Source organism: Phycomyces blakesleeanus (assembly GCF_001638985.1).
Source record: "Phycomyces blakesleeanus NRRL 1555(-) unplaced genomic scaffold PHYBLscaffold_6, whole genome shotgun sequence".
Taxonomy (NCBI): Eukaryota; Fungi; Mucoromycota; class Mucoromycetes; order Mucorales; family Phycomycetaceae; genus Phycomyces; species Phycomyces blakesleeanus.
This window is the reverse complement of record NW_017265139.1, coordinates 789,411-813,177: the sequence shown is the minus strand read 5'-3', so window position 1 is coordinate 813,177 and position 23,767 is coordinate 789,411. Positions and strand designations below refer to the sequence as shown.

Sequence of the window (23,767 nt, the reverse complement as noted above, 5' to 3'; positions counted from 1 at the left end):
TTCAATTAGCCATCTTTTTTTCATACTAAATAACTGCTTGTAATAGTCGAAGAACATATACCAGCCAAGCATATATACCCAACTCTCAACCTTCTCTGGATCATCATTTTTTGCATTAGATGAACTTCATTTAATTGCAAGAGGGATTGGAAAGCTTGTGTATGACCTGATTACCGTCACCCTCACAAAGGAAACCAAATTTTATTATACCCATCCAGACAATACCCTCAATACCACTGAATACCCTTTTCATATACCAAGAGCAGACCTTGTAACAATCGGAAACTGTATCACCAGCTCACGAAAATATATACCCACCTCATTTCAAGGCAGTTTTGACAACGTATTTGCCAAGATCGATGGTACTCGCGCAGTGGACTGGCTTGACTTTCTCTTATACCTTGTCCCCACTTTGGTCGTGCCTTATTTACCAAATAGGGCTGTCAAAACAGCTCTATTATCTCTCATGAAAGGTTGCGCGCTTGCCTTGCAATGGACGTTGACATCAGAATTGCTTGATGAGATGGAGTCGTAAGTTATTATACGTCTCATATATTATCATTACAAATAGCTGATTGTTACTATTTTTTAAATATTAATAATAGATACTTCAAGCACTGGCACTCGTTTTTATACCAACAAGTCCAGAATAATACCCTGTCTCGTAGTGTTTTCCGACCAGTGCAACATTACCTGGTCCATATACCCTATATCATCAAGCAGCAAGGCCCCCTGCGATGCTACTCCACTCACTCAATGGAGAGAGTAATTGGCGTCTTCGTGAAATTGATAAAGTCCAAATCAAAGGGTGGCCAAAACGCCAGTTTTCTCATCGAGCAATTTGCGATTCACAATTATACCAGCACGGCAATCAGCATCTGTGATGAAATCAACCTCATTTGGCCAAAGCCATATGGAAGAGAGAGCTACATGGACCTTCCTAATGATCCTAGTGGTGCGCAGTTGTGGGAGCCATTTCATCAGTTTGTTAATTTGAATGATGATTCGGTGGAAGGTGTAGGCGGCCCTAGTGTGAAGGAAGCTTTATTGAAATACTACCGGAGAACAACAGGCTTGACTGGCCACGAGTTTGGTGACTCTGTTGTTGTTGTAGCTGCACGTCTGTGAATGGACTCGACTGTATATTCCTCATGCATGTACCAAAGAAAGAAAAACGAGACCAGCCGTGGCAACCATTACGTGATGTTTACTTGCCCCTATAGAAAGTAAGTATAATATTTTTTGATATACAATCAAAAGTTGCTTACATTCTATTTATTTATTTATTTTAGCAACTGTAATGTAATTGTTCACAGCTGGCTCGTCGGTACAGTACAGTTCTACTTTCAGCATGTAGATTTCTATGGCTTCCCACACTTTCTTGCTTTTGTGGAGGTCATGAAGGAACATGACACGGCTGGTCATGACTCATCAGTACCTATCGTCAAACAACGGTCACAAAGCACCCGTACACTAGGCCACCAAACGCAACCAACTTATGCAGTTATAAGTGTAAATGACATTTGTCATCAAGTTGGTCTGGTCCAATACCCACCGAATGGAAACCAGTTTTATGTAATCGCGCCCTATTATATCTTTAACAACAACATGTGCATTACTAAAGGCAATCTTTCCATTCTGTAATCCTTTTTATTTTTATCTTATTTTTCTATATGCTCTATATCCTTATATCTTTTATATTTTTTATATCATCCTTGTATCTTATATTCTTTTTTTAATTTTCTCTATTTCTTATGTTTTTTTTAATCTCTATATGCCCCGTCTTTCTTTTCTTCTTTATATACCCCGGTTTTTTTTCTATTCTCTATACACCTTATGCTTTTCTCTTCATTCCCTATATGCTCTATATGCCATTACGCGATTTAAATAAAATCAAATTGCCAATTCATCAAGATAAAAAGAATATCTAAAAAAAAAGAACGTAGTTTAAAAAATAAAAAAATGGCAGTTATGTTACCATTTCATTCACACATTCCAAAAATTATTAATCTTAATAATTGTTGACATCTTTGATATTCAATAAAACATATATTTCAATACTCAAAGTGGTCATTACAACTTACAAACATTTTTTACAGTATTGAAAATATTGTACAGCAACAAAAAAAGTGTTTTCATGTTACTTTTTTAAATTGCTATGAATGACATTACCATCTTACAATAAACTGCAGAGATTTTATTGGGTTTCGACCAAAAAAATGGCAGTTATGTGCCTACTTTCGGCCCAACTGCCATTCATCCCGCCGTAGTGCTGCCCACAAAACCTGTGGGTTCACATCACACACCAGCATCAATGCATATTACATATGCAACCGCAGATTCACTCATCTGCCCAATAACAGAGGCATGAACTATTTTGCATTTTTATTCTCCAGCTGGATAGTTTGAATGGATGAAGAGAACCGCCAATTTGCCATCACATAGAAAAATGCAAGAAACGAGGCCAAGCAAAAAAGGATGGAGAAAGCAAATGGTGTCCGCTGGTCAAAGCTCCATCATCTTCCTTATTTCAACACTGTTGAATGCACCATAATCGATCCTGTGCACAGCCTCTTCCTTGGTACGACTAAAAGAGTCATGGAAAAGTGGAGAGTGGTTAACCTTATCACCAAGATGGGATCTAGCCGCCATGCAAGACGAAGCAGACAAGTTGAAAGTTCTTGTGGGTTTCACTTCCTTGAGAAAGAAAATCGCAATGAATTTTCCTTTTATGAAGGCTGGTGAATGGAAGTCCTGGTGTCTCATATACTCCCTTGCCATTCTGCTTGGCTGTCTTCCACAAGAGCATTTTGACTACTGGATGTGCTTTGGCAATGCTTGTTGCTACCTTACCATGCCCAGCATCACATACTGCTACCTAGCTGAGGCTCATTTTTGTTTGCAGTTGTTTTGCCAAAAGAGTGCGGAATATTATGGGGAGCAGTTTATCTCCCCGAATATGCATCTACATCTCCACATACAGAAAACAGTGGTTAACTTTGGACCGTCGTATGGATATTGGCTATTCAGCTTTGAACGCTTTAATATTATACTTAAAGCGTATAATACAAATGGCAAGGATGGTTTTGAAGCAACATTTATGAAGAAATATATGGAAAATACATCTAAGGCCAATCTCATCCATACAATTATGCCCCTACTTAAAAACGAAAATCAAAAAACATTACTGAGTGAGCTTACAAACACCAATATGCCACTAATCAATATGCCACCAATCAATATGCTACGAAATTTTAACTTGAGTGTTTTCCTTAACTCTATGAACAATATGCATCAAATCAGAGGTAACGAGCCATTAACTCAAAGCTGCTATCTGCTCAAACTTGGCCACTATGAACCTATGAGAGAACAAGAATATGCCCATCTCCTCAACTTTTACCATATAAGATATGCCAATATAAATCTACGAGATTATTGGGAGGCAGTCGCCTATATGCCGTTTATAAACAATATCATTCAAAAGATGTCATCCATAAATCTTCTTGGCCAGGTTTACAAAAGTGAATCATTTATACAGTCATTATTTATAAGAACTAACAGCACTGCAATCAAAACGTATACTGGTCAAATACAATACATATTCTTAAATGACATCATTGACCTTAGACTATATGAACCAATCTGCCACACTTTTGTCTACGTAAAATGGTACAACTCTGCAGTTGAGAACGCAACAGAAGTGAGAGATGTTGTGACTAATGACTTTGAGTTCTTTGCAGACGACTTTCATTGCATATTGCCAGTTCATTGCATCTCATTATCTGCTGCCATTGGTGAACCTGTAAATGAAGAAGGAGTTGTCAAGATAGTTATTGTATCAATTCTTAGAAAAATATATGCTTAGTTCAAAAATAAATATGTTTATGTAATTCTATCAAAAGAATTTATGTTGGTTAAAGATAAGATGATACAAAGAAAAATTTCTTTATTGCTTTATGGCCCACTCAGGCAAAGCAACTGCTAGATTTGCTGGTGGGTCTATTCCAATATCAACTCTCTTTCTTTTGCTGATAGAGTCCCCTTTCTTTCCCAAGTTGCTCTTACTCAATTTGTCTACCTCTTTATAGAGTATCTGAAGCTATATATTTGTTACAAATTATATAAGTAAATGAAGTATGGCTCTAAAATAAAACATTTTTTAATTATTATTATCTCATTGCTTCTCCAGCTTGGCTTAAGGACTGTTAGCTCATTTTCTCCATCTGACTTGGCATTGGACACTAGGCATTTCTGAAATACAAAACTGCAGTCTTTATTTCCCATGAAACTTTCAAGAGCAACTTTGTGCCTTTTAAATGTGACATTGTGGTGGTTGAAGAGCTATATATATATATTTATACATGTTTAAGAAACTTGCAGTAGTCTTCCGCTGGTTTCTTCTGCTGGTCTTATTGTTGCCCCTTCTCTTTTCAACTATCATGTTTGACTCTTGATGTTGAGTATAGTGTATTTTTCTTATAATTGACAAAAACAATTATACTCTGATCGTTTTTTTCAAGACCTAAAAAGTGTTGTCAGAAATGACAAAACCGAATATCTTTTCTGTTTATTTTGTTAAGAAACAGTTTCTTTACAAAGTAAACAGAAAACATGTTTAGTTTTGTCATTTGCAACAGCACTTTTTAGGTCTTGAAAAAAAGCGGTATTTGAATTTAATAGCAGAGAAAAAGAAATATTGACACTATATTTTCCATTTATAATGGCAGACGATGAGAATTGATCCCCTAAAATAGTAATATTATATATTAGTCGGTGTTTAAAAGATCTTTTGTTGTGAATATATGAAGTTAAGACTGCATAAAGTTCAATATTTAGGATTTTTTAAAAAACTGGCGAACATTTAATGTCATTTTCATATATCGGCATTTGAAATAAAAAAATTGGCACAAATCTTGAAATTTGCAATTATTAAGAAAATATACTATAATATAGTGATTTCTCACTATATTGACAATATCACTTGTTGGTACAAGTGCAATCTGTGGCTGGTGCTCCAGATACGCAAGGGTGGAGAGTGCTAGCCCAGTGTTGAACACACTAGTGAACTTGGCAGTCAAGTCCCACCCAGACTTATCAGCATTTTCAGACATCATTAATAAGTCCGTGCTATTAAACTTGGGGTTCTATAGATACTCTCTCAACAGTCTCTATGCAATATTTTAGATACATACCACAATCATTTTACTTTCTGTACTTATCAACACCTCAGGGCATCTCAGACCTGACTTGAATGTCCCTTCAGTAAGGGCACCAGAGCCTCTGACTGGAAGAGGTCTCTGCGACAAAGTTCTATCTTTGATGACTTTTTTGATGGTCTCTAGAGAAGCCATTATGTCTGCAATGCTTCTTTCTATTCTCCCAATCGTTTCTTGAGATAGACCCTGTTGGACTAGGAGACTCAAAATATCGACTTTCCTCTTAATAGAGGCAAAATACTTGTTGTCAACGGTTTTGACTGACTCAACAATATCATCACCATTGGGTCTTAGGGCAATAGGAACAGGGTTGAATCCAGCATTTTGGCTGACTGAGCTGTAGAAGAAGTTTCTTAGGGAGATGTTGGATAAGTCGAAGTTGGACATTTTGTATAAAGAAACAAAGAGATAAAAATAAATATTTGGCAAATATATATATGTTTATTTTTTACATATTTTGTTCACTACTTTCCTAAAGTCAAAGGGTTGAGAATTTATGTAAAGTTTAATTAAAAAATCTTTGTTTTTAATAAAATTAATAATTTATTTAATTTCAAAATATTGATAATTATAGTCTTTTTTTAATGTTTTTTTTACAAGTGCATTTTTCTGATATTCAGTGACTCGTATTGCTAATTATTTGAATCTCTTTCTTTTGCTCATATTTCTTACTGAGAATTTTCTAAGTAGTAATTTCCAACTTCTTTCTTTTTTCTCTTTTTATGTATTCTTTCATAATATTTTGTAGTTGATAATTAAGACATATGCATCTTTTTATACAAAGTTTGAATACCAAGATAAAAACAAGACTCCTTTAAAGATCTTCTTTATTAATAATCTTTTTCTTCTTTTTTTGTCATTCCTAGTCTTTTTCATTTGCACTAGTCATTTCTGAATGAAGTATAATAGTAAGTCTTTTTATTGTTCCAAATTCATCTCTTTCTATTATGCATCTCTATAAATGCTTTTTTTAATTTATCTAATTAACTATATTTTTTATTTAAAATAGTTAGCCATACAATATGTAAGTTAATTAATATATATTCTTTTAGTATATACATTGCTAAGAATAATCTATTCTGATATCTGTACTAATATAAAAAATCAATTTAGTATCTAAGCAATATCAAAGTATTTATTAATATTATTTTTCTCATGTATATTACACTGTAAGTAATATTAAATACATCTGGCTTAGGATAAAATTGACTTACTTCCAACTCCACTAAAATCAAAGAAGTACACCTCTGTTTTTCAAGGTTAACTAAGTTCTCAAAGACATGATTCTTAAAGACAAAAAATGAATGGAAGATTTTATAATATGTGTTGCTTATTTATATTAAAAATTGATAGAGGTTTAATAGTTAATAGCTTCTCCATGCTTCTTCCTAACTAATATCATATGATCTTGAATGCTCAGGAAGAACTTCACATAAGTACTTGCTGTGGTTTCTGCTCACTCCTCCAACAAAGCAACCTCCAGTTCTTTTAGCGTGGTAGGCTGAGATCTTCTATCTCTAACCTTGTTATCAAGATAGCTCCAGATATTCTCAATCGGATTGAGATCTGGACTTTTTGCAGGCCATGGTAAGATAGCCACATCGTTTCTTTTTTTCCACTGTTCTGCCAACTTGCTCTTATGTGGCTTGGCATTATTTTCTTGGAGAAGGTAGGTGGTGGTGTTCTTGTCAGGAAGAGCAGCAAGAAATGGGAGATAGTTGTCTTTAGTGTCTGGATATACATTTCTTTTGTCATCTAGTCATCTAATATAACTAGTGGGCCAACACCTTCTGCCCAAATATATCCCCAAACTGATACTGAACCATCTAACCCTTGCACTGCTGGTATCAGACAGTCATTGTCATATTTCTCATGCAGTTGGCGCCAAACATATTGCTGTCCACCTTTCTGAAAAAGGGTGAATCTGGACTCATCACTCCAGATTACTGATGTCCATTCATCATTCCAATTTTTTTTCTCCCTAACCCATTGCAAGTGTGCCTTCTTATGTGCTTCATCTAGATAAGACTTGGCTACAGCAACACAAGAGCAAAGGTTCATATTGTGCAGATATTTGCGTACTATTACTTGACTGATTGAGATGTCATGCATCTCTTTAACACTGCACGTGATGGTAGCTTGTTGTGTGCCAGACGTGGCATAGCGGAGATACAAATAGCAAGAGAAGAGAATTCAATAGTAAGAAAAAGATAGTCTTTATTGATTGATATTTTGAATGATATTTATACTATTTGTTAATTGCTAATTGCTATATAAGTGTTGAATAATGTTATTATTGAGGATAGTCCCAATGATCAATATTTGGGGATTATATAAGTGATGTGAGAATATGATATGTTAAGATAGTTATAATAGATAGATTTAGCTATGTAGGTGCTGTGACTGTTAGAGCATCTGCTCCTAACAAGCTAATGTGACACATCTATTTTTTTTGTAGTAAACTTCAAATAACGAATTGCCCATGGTGATAGCTTCTTAGAGAACCCAGGATTCTCCTTCTCAGCGCATGTCTTCTTTGTCTTGTATTTTTTAACTATATGATAAACAGTTGATTGGGGTATGCCTTCTGCGTCTGAAATCTTATAGGAGCTACATCTTTCTTTATATCTTCCAATAATCATTCCTTTTTTGAAATCTGCTGTCTTATAATATGAGTTGGTTGTTTTAGCTTTATTGTTCTTTGACATTGTGATTTGTTTTATTAGAGAGATTACAGAATTAAAATAAAAGAAAAATAGAGGATGGTCTTCTTGCATAGAAAGAAGTCATGGCAGAGTTGGAAGTGAGTCAACTTCACCCTAAGCCAGGTGTATTATATTTTCTTCTATTCATTCACTAATTATTTATGACACTGCTCTTAAAAAGTGCTTTTCTTCTTTCAATCTAGTATTTAATATCTGATTCAGAAAACAAATGAACAGTGATATCAAACAAGAAATATCCAATGGTTCAATATATGTTTAAAGAAGAAGAAACTGTGAATTACAATATTTATTGAGAAAACATTTTTTTTTCTATCAAATAAACCAAAAATTGAAAAATTATATAATAAATTTGATCTATATAAAATACCAAACAAAAAGTCTGGTTATAATTGTGAGCCTGTTTTGCAACCTGTTTCGCATCCTATTTTGCATTCTATTTCACCAGATTTTGAGACATCTGACCAATAGAAATTGAGTAAAATTTTGTCAATCCTTGATATGATTGGCCCATACTTGGCATTCATATCTGGACTGAACACCCCAATTGAGAGCTGATGGTCAAAATATGATGAGAATATACACTAGACCTCTTTTGTATTTGAGAGCTAAATAAAAAATACTACTAAATTTAAGCAGAACATAAAATGATATATTTCACAAGAATAAAAACATCATCTACATAATTAAATACATATTTCCAACCTATTAAAAGACCCCTTTTACGTAGGAGAAATTGGTTCTTTAACTCAATTAAAATGGTATTTAAACTCAGTGAAATTACATAATTTTTTCAGTAACACTAAATTACTTTTTAAAGTAGAGTCACTTTGATCAGATGAGACTTTCTATGTATATTACCGGACATATAATTATCACTAAAATTACAAGGAAAGAAATCAAATATTTTTTTCCTTTTTTTAAAGTGATTTTTAAAGGCAGTTTAGTAGAAAACAAATATAGAAAATTATTGACTGAAAAAATAGAAAATTTTACCTCAAATTTTTCAAATATTGAATAGGGTAAGAGGAACTTTTCTAATTTTTGTCTGTCACATTACACTTGTTTTATTTTTAGATTTGGAAAATTTTAAAAGTTTCCCTTATAAAGCAATAATTTGCACTTTTCCAAAATGCATGAAGGTCTCTAATTAGCAGGGAACGGTCAAAAATTCTCAGAATAATATTACTAAATTGAGCTTTGACTATAGTATGAAGAGATTGTATAAACAGGTAGTATAAATGGGTAATATACACTTAAAATTGATAACAGTATAGTGTAATTTAACATATATATCAATAAAATTAATTTTTTTAAGCTGGTTAAAAAAATACCGAAATCACTTCTAATAAACAGTTCAAATATAACAAGATTTACAAGACTTTTCTCTATCAATATAGATTGCTAGCTTATCTTCTTTTTATAATTTGTTTTTATCTTTCTTCAAAATTAGATGAAAAAAAAATGAATTTTAGTAGTATTTTAAAGAAAATTCACAATAATAAAAATCTTGTAAAAATTATGATTTTAAATTACCTGTGTTGTGGTGATTGAATTTTTAAAAGAAGTTGTTAAGAAGAATTTAAGATTTGAAAATGAGAAACAAACATTTGTGAAAACTTGTATAAAGTTTGTTTATTGAGAGAATATTTGATATCAAAATTTGACAAGGTTTCTATACTGAACTACTACTGCTATTTTTATTATTTTGAACTGGGAAAATTATATGAACAGAGTCAGATAATCGATCCTATCTGAGTCTTAATCTGAGCAACATGATCTTGAAATAATTAATGTATAATTATTTATACAAATGTGTGTAGTTTCAATGAAGTATTAACATCAAAAGTAAATGTGTTTATGAGCTATAATTATACTTATAATAATTCACTAATGTGTCTCATATTATAGTGTTATAATCATATGAAATACAATCACTATCATGTATTTTAAAGCTATGTATTGAATAATAAAGCAATTAGTAGACATTTTTGATTAGAATAGCTGAGGACTTATATTATTTCCTCCAGACCTATTCTCAATTACAGCAGTAGTCAATACTCATTTATGATAATATATAATGTAAATATGTCTTTAAACATCTTTCTCCAGTTCAGCTGTTATGGACAGTTTGAATACTTTGCTTTATAATTTTTACTATAAAATTTATTTTTATACTTATGTATAAGATATATCTTTAATAATATATCTCAACTGTTTTTATTATTTTGTACAAAATATATATTTTCAAAATTTTTGTAGTAATATTAAAAGTATATAAATTCTGAATGTAATGTGTACTTAAAGAAGTAGACCAAAGTATAAAAATCTTTAAATGAGCTGAACATTTAGTGAAATATTATTTATAAAAAAACAAACTAAATATAATTATACAGAATAGAATTCTCTTTCTACTCATGTCAATAGTTTTTTATTTATATATGTAAAATATTTAATTCAATATATTTAAAAAAGTTAATAAAATATAATCTTCAATATAAAAACATACAAATTCTTAGAGCATCTACAGTGGTATGTGTAACTAAAATAATTTTGGAAATTAAAAAGCCGCATTTAAAAGAGATAATTTAGACTATACACAACAGTCTGAGTAAAATTAGCAGTGTATGTAAAAAAGCTCTGGATGTTTTTGTGAATTGTTAAATTTAAATAGCCAGTAATTATTAATAAGAAATAATAAGTTAAAACTTTTAGTTAAGCAATTCACTGAGAATGAAAAAATCTAAATTTTCTAGTTAAATTAACATTCTTGTTAAATTTACACAGACCACTGTGGATGCTCTTAATGTAATAAATATCTAAAGAGGTATCACCAAAGTATAAAAATCTTTAAACACTACGGCGGGATGAATGGCAGTTGGGCCGAAAGTAGGCACATAACTGCCATTTTTTTGGTTGAAACCCAATAAAATCTTCGCCGTTTGTTGTAAGATGGTAATGTCATTCATAGCAATTTAAAAAAGTAACATGAAAACACTTTTTTTGTTGCTGTACAATATTTTCAATACTGTAAAAAACGTTTGTAAGTTGTAATGACCACTTTGAGTATTGAAATATATGTTTTATTGAATATCAAAGATGTCAACAATTATTAAGATTAATAATTTTTGGAATGTGTGAATGAAATGGTAACATAACTGCCATTTTTTTATTTTTTAAACTACGTTCTTTTTTTTTTAGATATTCTTTTTATCTTGATGAATTGGCAATTTGATTTTATTTAAATCGCGTAATGGCATATAGAGCATATAGGGAATGAAGAGAAAAGCATAAGGTGTATAGAGAATAGAAAAAAAACCGGAGTATATAAAGAAGAAAAGAAAGACGGGGCATATAGAGATTAAAAAAAACATAAGAAATAGAGAAAATTAAAAAAAGAATATAAGATACAAGGATGATATAAAAAATATAAAAGATATAAGGATATAGAGCATATAGAAAAATAAGATAAAAATAAAAAGGATTACAGAATGGAAAGATTGCCTTTAGTAATGCGCATGTTGTTGTTAAAGATATAATAGGGCGCGATTACATAAAACTGGTTTCCATTCGGTGGGTATTGGACCAGACCAACTTGATGACAAATGTCATTTACACTTATAACTGCATAAGTTGGTTGCGTTTGGTGGCCTAGTGTACAGGTGCTTTGTGACCGTTGTTTGACGATAGGTACTGATGAGTCATGACCAGCCGTGTCATGTTCCTTCATGACCTCCACAAAAGCAAGAAAGTGTGGGAAGCCATAGAAATCTACATGCTGAAAGTAGAACTGTACTGTACCGACGAGCCAGCTGTGAACAATTACATTACGGTTGCTAAAATAAATAAATAAATAGAATGTAAGCAACTTTTGATTGTATATCAAAAAATATTATACTTACTTTCTATAGGGGCAAGTAAACATCACGTAATGGTTGCCACGGCTGGTCTCGTTTTTCTTTCTTTGGTACATGCATGAGGAATATACAGTCGAGTCCATTCACAGACGTGCAGCTACAACAACAACAGAGTCACCAAACTCGTGGCCAGTCAAGCCTGTTGTTCTCCGGTAGTATTTCAATAAAGCTTCCTTCACACTAGGGCCGCCTACACCTTCCACCGAATCATCATTCAAATTAACAAACTGATGAAATGGCTCCCACAACTGCGCACCACTAGGATCATTAGGAAGGTCCATGTAGCTCTCTCTTCCATATGGCTTTGGCCAAATGAGGTTGATTTCATCACAGATGCTGATTGCCGTGCTGGTATAATTGTGAATCGCAAATTGCTCAATGAGAAAACTGGCGTTTTGGCCACCCTTTGATTTGGACTTTATCAATTTCAAGAAGACGCCAATTACTCTCTCCATTGAGCGAGTGGAGTAGCATCGCAGGGGGCCTTGCTGCTTGATGATATAGGGTATATGGACCAGGTAATGTTGCACTGGTCGGAAAACACTACGAGACAGGGTATTATTCTGGACTTGTTGGTATAAAAACGAGTGCCAGTGCTTGAAGTATCTATTATTAATATTTAAAAAATGGTAACAATCAGCTATTTGTAATGATAATATATGAGACGTATAATAACTTACGACTCCATCTCATCAAGCAATTCTGATGTCAACGTCCATTGCAAGGCAAGCGCGCAACCTTTCATGAGAGATAATAGAGCTGTTTTGACAGCCCTATTTGGTAAATAAGGCACGACCAAAGTGGGGACAAGGTATAAGAGAAAGTCAAGCCAGTCCACTGCGTGAGTACCATCGATCTTGGCAAATACGTTGTCAAAACTGCCTTGAAATGAGGTGGGTATATATTTTCGTGAGCTGGTGATACAGTTTCCGATTGTTACAAGGTCTGCTCTTGGTATATGAAAAGGGTATTCAGTGGTATTGAGGGTATTGTCTGGATGGGTATAATAAAATTTGGTTTCCTTTGTGAGGGTGATGGTAATCAGGTCATACACAAGCTTTCCAATCCCTCTTGCAATTAAATGAAGTTCATCTAATGCAAAAAATGATGATCCAGAGAAGGTTGAGAGTTGGGTATATATGCTTGGCTGGTATATGTTCTTCGACTATTACAAGCAGTTATTTAGTATGAAAAAAAGATGGCTAATTGAACATTTGTATACTTACAGGGTTGCCTACTTTGAAGTCTTCCAAAGGTCTTAACCGGGCGGAAATGTCATCAAAGTACATGCCATGCCGTCTGTTAGTAGGGCATTTGCCTTTGGTCTCACAAAAACGGCAACCCAAATAAACTTGTATGGGAACCAATGTGGGCCATATCAGCTACAGCTGGAATATCGCCAGAAGCAAGCAGAAGATAGACCTTGAATCTGCAAAGCTCCACTCCATTGTGCTTGACAACCAAGCCATGTGCCTCAAGATCTCGCAATTCATTGATGATGGGTATAAGAAAGGAGTCCAAATGAGTTGGCTTCTTGGGGTCAGGCAAGATTGCCAGTTGCAAAAGGTATTTGTTGGTATATCTAAGTATTTTATTAGTAATTTTTTTTTAAAAAAATTGTAATAATAATAATAAATAGTAATAAATTAATTAATTACCTGATGGATGGGTCTAGGTTGAATATTATGCAATGGATGATGGTATATGAGTTTTTGCCTTTCTTTTGATTGACAAACCCATTGGTATAAAGCTCAATGGCAATATCATCGGGATTGGAGAACAGGCCCTGCTGCACCAACTGCTTGTAATTGTCACCATCAAAAATGTCGGTTAGCTGACCAGCTACAGATTCCTGGTTTGCTCTGTAACAGAGGAGTTCTCTTGTGGCTGGATCTGCCAACATTTGAGAAAGCATATCCCCAACTGACATAAGTTTCATACTGGTGGCTGGTGTCTGACTTTGATTGGGATCAGTCTTGTATCGCGGTTTGCTGCAGTTAACACAAGATTCCTGGTCGTCATTAATGCCATACAATCGACAACCACTAGAGCAGACATCATACTCATGGCCCTTGACACTTGACTTTGACTTGAGCAAAGCATCAACAGTTTCGCCATGACTGATCTTAGCCCCAGGTTCTAAAAAAAAACGATATCACTACATGTTAGTGATCTGGAATTAAAGTACAAGGTAACAGAAAATATAATATTTTACCCATCATTATATCGTCATGGTCTCGGATGACAGTGTTTATAAATTGAACAATGTCTCTATATGCTGCTCTAGCAATTCTATGCTGTAGCATCAATTGAGACAGATGAATACTCATCAACTCGGCTTTGGTAAAAGTATTTGTACTGATTTGGCTGCTGTCGTAAATGTGAGCTTCACCCTCACTGTCCTCAAAATTACATGCGCACTTATATGAAATAGTATTATCAAGCTCCATAGACTCCATAGTATATTCTGTAATACATTATTTAGTAATTGGAAAATAAATAATACAATTACAGCTCTTTTCATTACCTGAATTGCTAACAGATTCATCTTCATTACTAGTATCATTTTCGTTATGGTACATGTCAACATCATCCAGAATAGACTGGTCAATTTCAGTCATTGTTGCTGAATCTCCTCTGTGAATTCTCTTGTGGTTTTGCAGCTTCTGGTAGTTATCAAAAAACAAGACACATTGATCACATTGGTATTGCTGTGTAGATATTCTATCTCTCTGCTGGCTGGCGTTGGAAGAAGACATATTGGTTGGGTTGGTACGTATGTAATATATAAAATAAAGCTGCGAAGAGGATTTTGGTGCTATTTATTAAATGTAAAAGACATCTTTATATACTCTTTATTTTTTAACCAAAATGCTTGCGGCTCTTTTTCTTTTTCTCTCTCATAATGATGATATAGCAATGATTACAGTAATGTCAATGCTAGGTGAAACACCTGTCAGTAAATAATTCCCGTGGTTGGAAAGATTCTTCTTCATTAATAATTATGATGTAAGTTAAAATACTTCTTGGTTGACAAGGGGGTACCATTAAAAGAGCACCGGTGAAACAGACACGTACTCTTTACTTGTGAGCAATTAGATATTCTTTGGGCTTTATAAAGAGGTATATGTATATTTAGGATAATTAATGACCAAATAATTTATGTTTTTTTTTAAATAAATTATCAATTACTCTCTAATACCAAAGGCAAAGAAAAACAGCCTTCTAATAATTAACAGTTAAAAAAAAGTAGTACTGTCTAAACACATTGGTAGAAAAGACATATTTATATTATCTGTGTTGTACTAATAATATTTTTGAGATAGTGAATATATATTTAGCTAATAGCATTATTTTCTTGTTTATGTATAAAACTTAAAGAAATAGATATAGATAATGAGGGCTATAGTCTGATACTCTTTTACTGACATCATCAAGATAAGCACTACTGATCGAAAGGGGTGTTGATTGAAAGTGCTGATGTGAGTTAAAGCACACCTTTTTCAAAAATGTACGGTTTCAGTCAAAAATGCCCCTTGGTAAATAATAGTAATGACAGTTAAAATTATTTTTACCTTTGATGACAGCATCAATCAAAACGCGTTTTAGTCAATAATGATAATAAGTATGATATGAACTTGAGTATCATAACATTTACTTTAATGTTGATAAAAAGGGGCTAATTAACTATATGATGTTCAGATGTTATATAGCTACTGTAGAGTATATTTAAAGTTATAATTTTAACTGGTACAGGGTTTTGTCATCGAGAACTTTAACCAAATTTCATGCTATATCTGCAATATGTATAGAGTTATATTATTATATCATATACTTTAAAACGTTTAATATGCAGACAGTGCAAAGTATGAACATTTATACATATAATATTGATTTAAAGTCTAATTCATTTTATCTTTATATTTCTTACAGTTTTGTTGTGTCGACACAAAAAGACTGTATCATGTTCACATGAGCTACTGCAGACAGGTGCAGACAGGTGCATACAAGTGCATAAGCATCCCTTCTTTTATATGTTTTGTTTGTACATCTGTCTGTATCTTTTTCATATAAATAGCTATCAATTGCTTGTAATAAATCGTTGCCTTTCTCAAACTCAAATCGCTCTTATTCTACTTGTCTAAACTACCACCTTTTCTTTTTAACTCACTGCTTATAGCTAAAAAAAAACTTAAACATGTCCGATATTAACACAACTCTCCTCAACTCAATTCAAAAGATTGAGGTTGATCTTGCTGAAATCAAGCAAGCATTGCGCGAGCTTCAAAGGCGATTCAGCAATCAATTTGCGCCAGCAGTCAGTGCGGAAGATCTAACTACAATGCAACAAAGCATTATTGAGCAGAGTTGTAAGTCATATATATTCTGTGCTTAGATGTTTATTTACTTTATTAATATTGTCATACATTTTTTGTAGCTCTTGAGCGCATTGCCAAGTCTGTGAAAAGAGCCCAGCTCACAGAGTACCCTGATCAGCTCGGTAAGCAAGTAATCAATACTGGCGGTGAGTTCAAAGGAAAAAACGAAGCACAAAAATACAATCTGTTGCTTCAGATTCTTCACGAGCAGGACTGGAAGGCGCGCTGCAAAGAAGTTCCACAAGGGCAGCCTTTGCCCCCATTAGTCCCTCTTTCAGACCATGATTTGACAGTAAAAAGACTGCATCTCAAAACATTAGGCCGTACGGTAAATCATTATATCATTGACAAAGACTATCCTGCGGCCTCAAAAGAATGGAAGAATATCCCAGAGAAAAACAGGGAATACTACATGATGCATTTGGAGAGTTTGGCGAAGAATGGTGGATTGCACATCCACCAATGTAAAAGAATGTGGTGTGCAAGAAGCCTTCTTCGGGAAAGCTTCAAGAGCGACAACCAGACACACAAGAGAAGAATGGCAGAGAAGAACAAAGTAAGTTTATCAATTAACAAATCTATATATTGTAAACTTTAATCAACATCGTTTCCTTTTATTATGCTATAGACACAGCGAGACATAAGTGATTCTTTGCTTTCTTCTCCTGATATGTCAGAAACTGGTGATGTTGAGTCGCCCATAATGGCAGATGTGCTGTAAGTTACCATTGTTGCTTTTTCTCATGCGCTGTTAATACAAAACTAATATAAACTTCATACTCTTTTATGTAGGTCTCCTCCACCCACAGCAAGTGTTGAGCCTGCTCACAAGAGAAGCCGAAGATCGTAGTTTGGCAGCTGTGATTGGCTGAGTTTGATTTTTTTAGTCTGTCTTTAGTACTTTTTTTTCTTATCTCGTCATTTTTCTTTTTATGTTTTTTATTCCTTTTTTCTTTCATATAAAAAATTTATTGACCTCTTTCATATGATTGCTAATGTTGTGATTACAAGAATTTGAAGCTAATGTACAGCATCTACAATTCCACTACATTCAAATATAAAAGGAAATAGTATATAGCCTTTTTTTGAGAAAAAAATTAATAGTAATATTTTTGTACTGATATATTATACTTGGGAGTCGTTCTATTATATGTAAGTATATTGAGTAGAATAAACACTTTGAGCTTTCTAACAAGATGCTTATTCCAGTTGTATGAATCAGATTCGAATTAGCTTCATGTTACATGACTTGAATCTTTGCTCAAGTTTTTCTTCTTCTATGATAACGACTTTCTATAGTGCTTATGTTTTATTGCTTTTCTTATATATAAATCTTAAATATTAATACATTCTTTAATATATATATATATATTCTTAGAGTAAATGCTTATTTTACTGAACAAGTAAGCATATTATATGAAGGTAAGCATTATAATAATATTATATCTATTTATTTATTTTAAGTTTTTTCTCCAATATTAGTATATTTGTAGAAATCGGTAAAAAATAATAAGTGCTATCTAAGATATATTAGAATACCCAAAGTATATGAAATAAAATTTGAATAGTAGTGTTTTACTGCATACGTTTTGCAGTAGCTAAACAGAACCATTTTTTATTGCGAGTGGCCGATGGAATTGTTTTTTCATTATTACTATTATTATTATCATTTTCATTTAATAAAACATGCATTGAAATAAAAATTCAATTCAATTAAACCCGATTCAATATTGTATAATAAAAAACAGACCATTCTGTTAAAGCTGCAAAGGAAAAACAAGAGGTTGTGCTAGAATTGAAAGCAATAGAACAAAAGAAAGAATGTAATAGAGGAAAGGAAGGACGCTTGATTTTTTTTTTGAAAAATGGTAACAGTGCCTGTTTTGGCTTTTTACATAATAAATAACTGCCATTTTTTACCATGTAAAAAATGGCAGTTATGTTATCAAAGTGATAACATGTTACCATTTTCTCTGCCGTAGTGCTGCTCTTTTATTCCACTATCAAGGTAGCTCTTTGGTGCTTTTATCTTTAAGAATTATAAGGGATATAGACTCCATGATCTTATCTTTAGCTTACAATAACTAGACTTAATTTATTATATACTTCTGCTCATAAATTATATGGTGTAGCTATAGGTTAGCATTTTTTTCTACTTTGAAACAAAAAATAAAAACCAATTTATTTGAAACACAATTTTTTTGAAGCATTTTTTTTTGAAAACGCATTTTTAAATCTGTGATTTATTTTGACCAGAATTTATTGCAGATAATTGTGTCTATATATGGGCATGTAAGGTACATCTATATTCTTATACAAGAAATTTCTCTGGCGATTATTTGTTAAAGAGCACAGTTATAAACTAATCCATAACAGGCAGGAGGTGAAAAAGTGGGTAAGTCAACTTCACCCTTCTGGGCGGCCCCCTGGGCAGACCCCCAGTGAACTCCTGGGGCATCTCTTTTTTTCCTGTCGTGTATCTTATTGATCATATACTTATTCAATCATAACATTTTATTAACGTAGTCTATTACTTGCAAGAGAAATATCATTGCTAGCTTTCTATAACAATTCAAATAATAACAATATTTATTTATTTATCTTTGACTGAACCAAATCTTTCTGTTCACCCTTGCCTTTAGTCTTCATGTTGTAATTTTTGGTCTAGTTTTATGAAAGCAACTAGTACCCTTCCCAATATTTCTTAATCTATTCTTTCCAGATATTACAAAAGCTGATAGCTGCAAACAAAGTTCTTATCTTATACTGTTAAATATGCTTACTTCAAAAAAAACAAACTGGTAATAACAAACACTAGCTATATACAATATTGTTTTATGACAATAACAATAATTATGCTTAGCTCATTATTTTTTGAAAGAAAATAAAGTATATTCTATTAATAAAAAAAATATGAATAATTAAAAGTAAAATTTATTATTGTATTTAACAAACAGTGATTCTGAAATGCAGTAAGACTATTATATTACTTTTTGCAAATTAAGAAAATTACTATTCTTTATGTAAAGATCTAATGTAGAATCAATTATAAATTAAATTGCTAAAAGTACAAATCGATTTGAATAGAATACAGTCAAAACTCGATTTAGTAATATTTGATTTAGTAATGATTGCGATTTAGTAATATTTTTTTCAGCACTTTTATTCGCAGTCACATAGAGCAAACCTGCAATATTGCTAAAAAACATATGCGGAGTAAGAAAAAATCCATTTGATTTAGTAATAGTAATACAATTTGGCTTCTTCTAAAAGTATTACTAAATCGAGCTTTGACTATAATTACAAAATGTAACTCAAAGAACAGAGTTCAGGAGTGACAGAAATGAAAAAGAAGATTGGAAAAGATTAGGGTATGAATATCGAATGAGTAAAATAAAGAGAAGAAAGATTATCAATTTCAGCAATTCTAGAGAAACAACATTTTCAGGATGAGAGACAACATTTTGACTTTATCCCACTAATTGATTGTGACTATCTGTCCGGGGCCCAATGTCTTCTCTCCAATCCTTCAGGGCAAAATGGTGTGTCCTGAAATTGTTAATTCAATATTTGATTATAAAACCTTCTTTTCTATTATTTACTCATCTTGTAAGAACTTACTAATCAAATATATTAGAGAATAATGTTTTTCTCAGAGATATCAAAGACATTACTTTGCTTATTGCAGATTAGCAACTAGAAATTACAATGTTAATAAGTACTTTCTAGAATTTATTTCAATATGAGCCCTATCAATAAAGAAATCCGTGTTTTAATGGAAAAGAACATTTTCCTGTCCAATAACCTCTCCTCATCGCACCAGTTAATGCTTATAATGACATGCAGCTGGCAATTGCAAAGATGCAAGAATATGCCCTTGCCAACAACTTTGTACTTGTCATCAAAGATAGTAAACCAGCTCGAGTTTACTTGAAGTGTTCTTAGGGTGCACTGGAGAAATGATCCTGAATACCCTTGTGTGAAGGTTCATGGTTACATATGGATATTTAGAGCAATTTTTCATCTCAGCATGTTTTTTGGTGTATATGTTTATAAAGTCATGTTGTAATTTTCTATTGGCTCAGATATAATAACCATCTAAGTTATTTTATCGTTATTATTATTATTATAAAGTTTGAACAAATAAAGTAAATGTAACACTTGTTTCCCTTTTATCTTAACATTTATATCAAAATAAACACTATGTCCTCTACTTCTGAACTTTATAATAAGAAGTGTTATTGCACAAAATGCAGTGATAATCAATAAGGCTACAGCTTTGTTTCTACACAAACCCTCCAGCGTCACAATAAAAGAGCAAGATATGAAGACATGGAAAGAAGTGAAAGAAGTATGTTTTGTTTTTCATTTTCATTTTCATTTTGGTTATTTTATATAATGTTTTATTTCAATAGATGTATCTGTTCAAAGAAATCTCATGGATATTGATTTTGAAAGTAAGAAACGTTAATTGTGATAAAAAGAGAAGTAAACTAAAAATTGAATTCTATATGTAGCTACATCAAACCAACAAACTGGACCCATGGAAGCAATGGGCGGTCAGACCAACTCGCCTGTTTGGGAAGGAGCCCCAATTTCTGACGATGGGGTTGCTTTTAGCAATGAGTCGAATGGCGAAAGCAGTGATGGTGATGAAAATGACAATGATGAAGAAAGCAATGGTGGTGAAGAAAGTGAAGACAATGAAGAGAATATTGTTGAGATTGAAGTCAAAGAATTCGATACTGAAGGTCAGTCCGTGTTAATTAACTAATAAAAAAAGACCCAAAAAAATTCAAGGAAAAGAACCAAAAAAGAAAAATATGAAAAAAGGGGGGGTGTTAATTTTTTTTGTTTTTTTTTACAATAGATCCTTTTGCCACCCCAAATATGCCTGAAAATCCGGTACACAGGTTCATTGCTACTTTTGTGGTAATGTTTGCTTCCTGCTATGTGGTCAATAAGGGCGCTGTTGTCTAGATCGAGTTCATCAACAAGCTCTTGTCGATTTACGAGCAGGATTTCCAATTGCCCATGAGTCTTTCTGGTCTCCAAAGCATGACAGGATTCTCAGCCATGACAAAAGGGATTAAGAGATTTGTCGTATGTCAGGATTGCCACAAGGTGTATGAGGAAAGTGTACCTGCTCCTTTGAATTGTGATTTCGTAAAGCTTGGTGCATATACCATCTGTAATTGCAAATTAATGGTCCAATCATTGTCTGGTGGTTTGGTCGCAAAGAAGTCTTATGTATATCATTCTCTCACACGTGCTCTTAAAATTCTTTTCCTCCGTCCCGATTTCGAGCAAAAGATCATGCACTGGAACCAAGAATTCAAGATCACTGATACATTGTGTGATGTTTACAATGGTGAAGCCTGGAATGATTTGAAGGACAATGACGATGAAATTTTTGTTGAGCATCCTCGTTCATTTATGCTGACATTAAACATCGACTGGTTCCAGCCTTTCGATGGTACTAGCTATTCCTGCGGTGCTATCTACCTGGTGATTAACAACCTGCCTAGAAGTGAGCGCTTTAAGGCAGAAAATACAATCCTTGTTGGCCTCATGCCCGGACCAAAAGAGCCAAAATCAGAAGAGATCAATCATTATCTCAAGCCATTAGTCAACGAAATGATACAGCTCTATCTTGGAATACAGATACCCACCTACCAGCAAACAGACGGTGCAACAGTTCGTGCAGCCTTATTGATGGTTGCATGCGATATATCTGCTGCCAGAAAGACTAGTGGGTTCACCGCGCACAACAGCACATGCACCTGTTACAAATGCGACAATCAATTTTCTCATCTACCAGGCACTTCTTCTGTCGATTTCCGTGGATTTGATTGTGACCAGTGGCGCCATCGAAGTGATAGAGCAAACCGTGTGCATGCTGAGGAGTGGAATAGTGCGAGTACACCCTCAGAAAGGCAGCAGCTGGAGGTCGAATATGGTGTTCGATGGTTGCAGTTGTATCGTCTTGGATACTTTGATCTAGTACGTGGAACGATCATTGATCCCATGCATAATCTTTTTCTGGGAACACCAAAGAGAATGATTGAAACATGGACAAAAACCAAAAAAATGAAAAACAATGATCTGCTTGCAATGCAGACAGTTGCAGCAACAATGATATTGCCCAGCGACTATACCAAGCTGAAAACGAAGATAGGAAAGGGCTTTTCCCACATGAAAGCAGATGAGTGGAAGTTTTGGGTATTGATGTACTCTCCCGTGCTTCTAAAACCAGTTCTTCCGTCCAATATGTTCAATGGCTGGATGCACTATGTAAAAGCATGCCATATACTTGTAAAGCCGTCAATCAGTTTCATCGAAATAGACCAAGCACACAGATATCTACAAGAATTCTGTCAATCTTGTGAAGATACATATGAACCAAAAGTTCTCACCTGCAACATGCACCTGCACCTCCATCTTCATGACACAATTCGTGATTTTGGACCCGTGTATGGCTATTGGCTCTTTGGTTTTGAGAGATACAATGGTTTGTTAAAGAATAACAAGACAAACAGAAAAGAAGGGTTTGAAACAACCTATATGACAAAATTCACTGCAGACGTATACAAAGCTGATTATGTACGAAATACGTTATCATGTCCAAGCCTCATTCCATTCCTTCCTCTTTTTGAAAAACTTACCTCTATGACCGCACCTATAACGACCTATGCCACTTATGCTCCAACCAACCAACAACCTTTCTGACTGCAACAATTTGTAGACTCATCCTTAAGTCAAGCAGCACCTATCAAAGGCAATGAACCACTCCCTCCATCCACCTTTCCTTTACAGTCCTTAAAAGAATCAACAATGAGTGATATTGATTATCCTCAATTGTTAGATTATTATAAAATCGCCTATGCCATGCCCAATCTCATATCTTACCACGATGCCAGATTGTCACAATATTTTGTAAATAACCGAATCACAAAATTGAAATCAATTGATCTCCTTGGCCAAACATATATTGGGAACAACAGTTCTGGTAAGCGCGGGTCACTTGTTCAAGCTTTCTTCCGTAGCAGCAATGGCTGAACTTCAAGCCTATATACCGGACAAAGTCAGTATCTTTTTATACATTCATTTACTCTGCCTCCTCATCCAAACCACCGAGCATCAACATTACATCAAGACCAGCATTTTTTTTGCATACATCCGATGGTATAATTCGACAAATGACAATGAACACAGAGATGAAGGTATTGCAATCTGCTTGCCAGAATTCTCTGCTGATAATTATCACAGCATCTTGCCTGTACATCGCATACACTTAGAGGTCGCAACTGCTGTAGATGTAACTGATATGAACGAAGAAAGAATGCTGGTCATTCCTATGCCAAAAAAATACTATGCCTGAAGCCTTTATGAATAATTATGCACTATGATTTTTTACGAGAATAATTAAATAAAAAACAAAGAACAAGTAATGCCTCTTTATGCATTTTTTTGGTTATTTAAAGTATAAGACGTTATGAATGAAGAAAAAAAGAACAAAAAATATAAACTTT

General features: G+C 33.5%; 7 protein-coding genes across 7 annotated transcripts; 5 read left to right on the top strand and 2 right to left on the bottom strand.

Moving 5' to 3' along the window:
• Positions 1-1,192: 1,192 nt before the first annotated feature.
• Positions 1,193-1,914, top strand: PHYBLDRAFT_158189 (hypothetical protein). The gene is made up of 2 exons (XM_018433751.1): positions 1,193-1,226; positions 1,293-1,914. Exons 1-2 carry the CDS (start codon positions 1,204-1,206, stop codon positions 1,642-1,644), a joined length of 375 nt encoding a protein of 124 aa, XP_018294041.1. The 5' UTR covers positions 1,193-1,203; the 3' UTR covers positions 1,645-1,914.
• A 564-nt stretch (positions 1,915-2,478) lies between these two features.
• On the top strand, positions 2,479-3,865 carry PHYBLDRAFT_142986 (hypothetical protein; the record flags this gene model as incomplete). Its single annotated transcript, XM_018430914.1, has 2 exons — positions 2,479-2,581; positions 2,646-3,865. 2 exons carry the CDS (start codon positions 2,479-2,481, stop codon positions 3,863-3,865), a joined length of 1,323 nt encoding a protein of 440 aa, XP_018294040.1.
• Positions 3,866-4,715: 850 nt separating this feature from the next.
• On the bottom strand, positions 4,716-5,603 carry PHYBLDRAFT_165973 (hypothetical protein; the record flags this gene model as incomplete). Its single annotated transcript, XM_018435342.1, has 3 exons — positions 4,716-4,745; positions 4,965-5,144; positions 5,193-5,603. The coding sequence occupies 3 exons, from the start codon at positions 5,601-5,603 to the stop codon at positions 4,716-4,718; spliced, it is 621 nt and encodes a 206-aa protein (XP_018294039.1).
• A 5,820-nt stretch (positions 5,604-11,423) lies between these two features.
• On the bottom strand, positions 11,424-14,615 carry PHYBLDRAFT_59530 (C2H2-type zinc finger transcription factor; the record flags this gene model as incomplete). The annotated part of the gene is made up of 10 exons (XM_018440515.1): positions 11,424-11,775; positions 11,944-12,158; positions 12,188-12,272; positions 12,303-12,452; positions 12,537-13,021; positions 13,083-13,155; positions 13,187-13,438; positions 13,515-13,995; positions 14,072-14,323; positions 14,384-14,615. 10 exons carry the CDS (start codon positions 14,613-14,615, stop codon positions 11,424-11,426), a joined length of 2,577 nt encoding a protein of 858 aa, XP_018294038.1.
• Positions 14,616-16,054: 1,439 nt separating this feature from the next.
• On the top strand, positions 16,055-17,728 carry PHYBLDRAFT_59535 (hypothetical protein; the record flags this gene model as incomplete). Its single annotated transcript, XM_018440516.1, has 6 exons — positions 16,055-16,226; positions 16,295-16,791; positions 16,864-16,952; positions 17,028-17,081; positions 17,614-17,657; positions 17,700-17,728. The coding sequence occupies 6 exons, from the start codon at positions 16,055-16,057 to the stop codon at positions 17,726-17,728; spliced, it is 885 nt and encodes a 294-aa protein (XP_018294037.1).
• Positions 17,729-21,752: 4,024 nt separating this feature from the next.
• On the top strand, positions 21,753-22,283 carry PHYBLDRAFT_102049 (hypothetical protein; the record flags this gene model as incomplete). Its single annotated transcript, XM_018427659.1, has 1 exon — positions 21,753-22,283. A coding segment is annotated over one exon (531 nt), but the record flags the coding sequence as incomplete, so codon positions are not given.
• Positions 22,284-23,069: 786 nt separating this feature from the next.
• On the top strand, positions 23,070-23,616 carry PHYBLDRAFT_142980 (hypothetical protein; the record flags this gene model as incomplete). Its single annotated transcript, XM_018430913.1, has 2 exons — positions 23,070-23,171; positions 23,269-23,616. The coding sequence occupies 2 exons, from the start codon at positions 23,070-23,072 to the stop codon at positions 23,614-23,616; spliced, it is 450 nt and encodes a 149-aa protein (XP_018294035.1).
• Between the last annotated feature and the right edge of the window lie 151 nt (positions 23,617-23,767).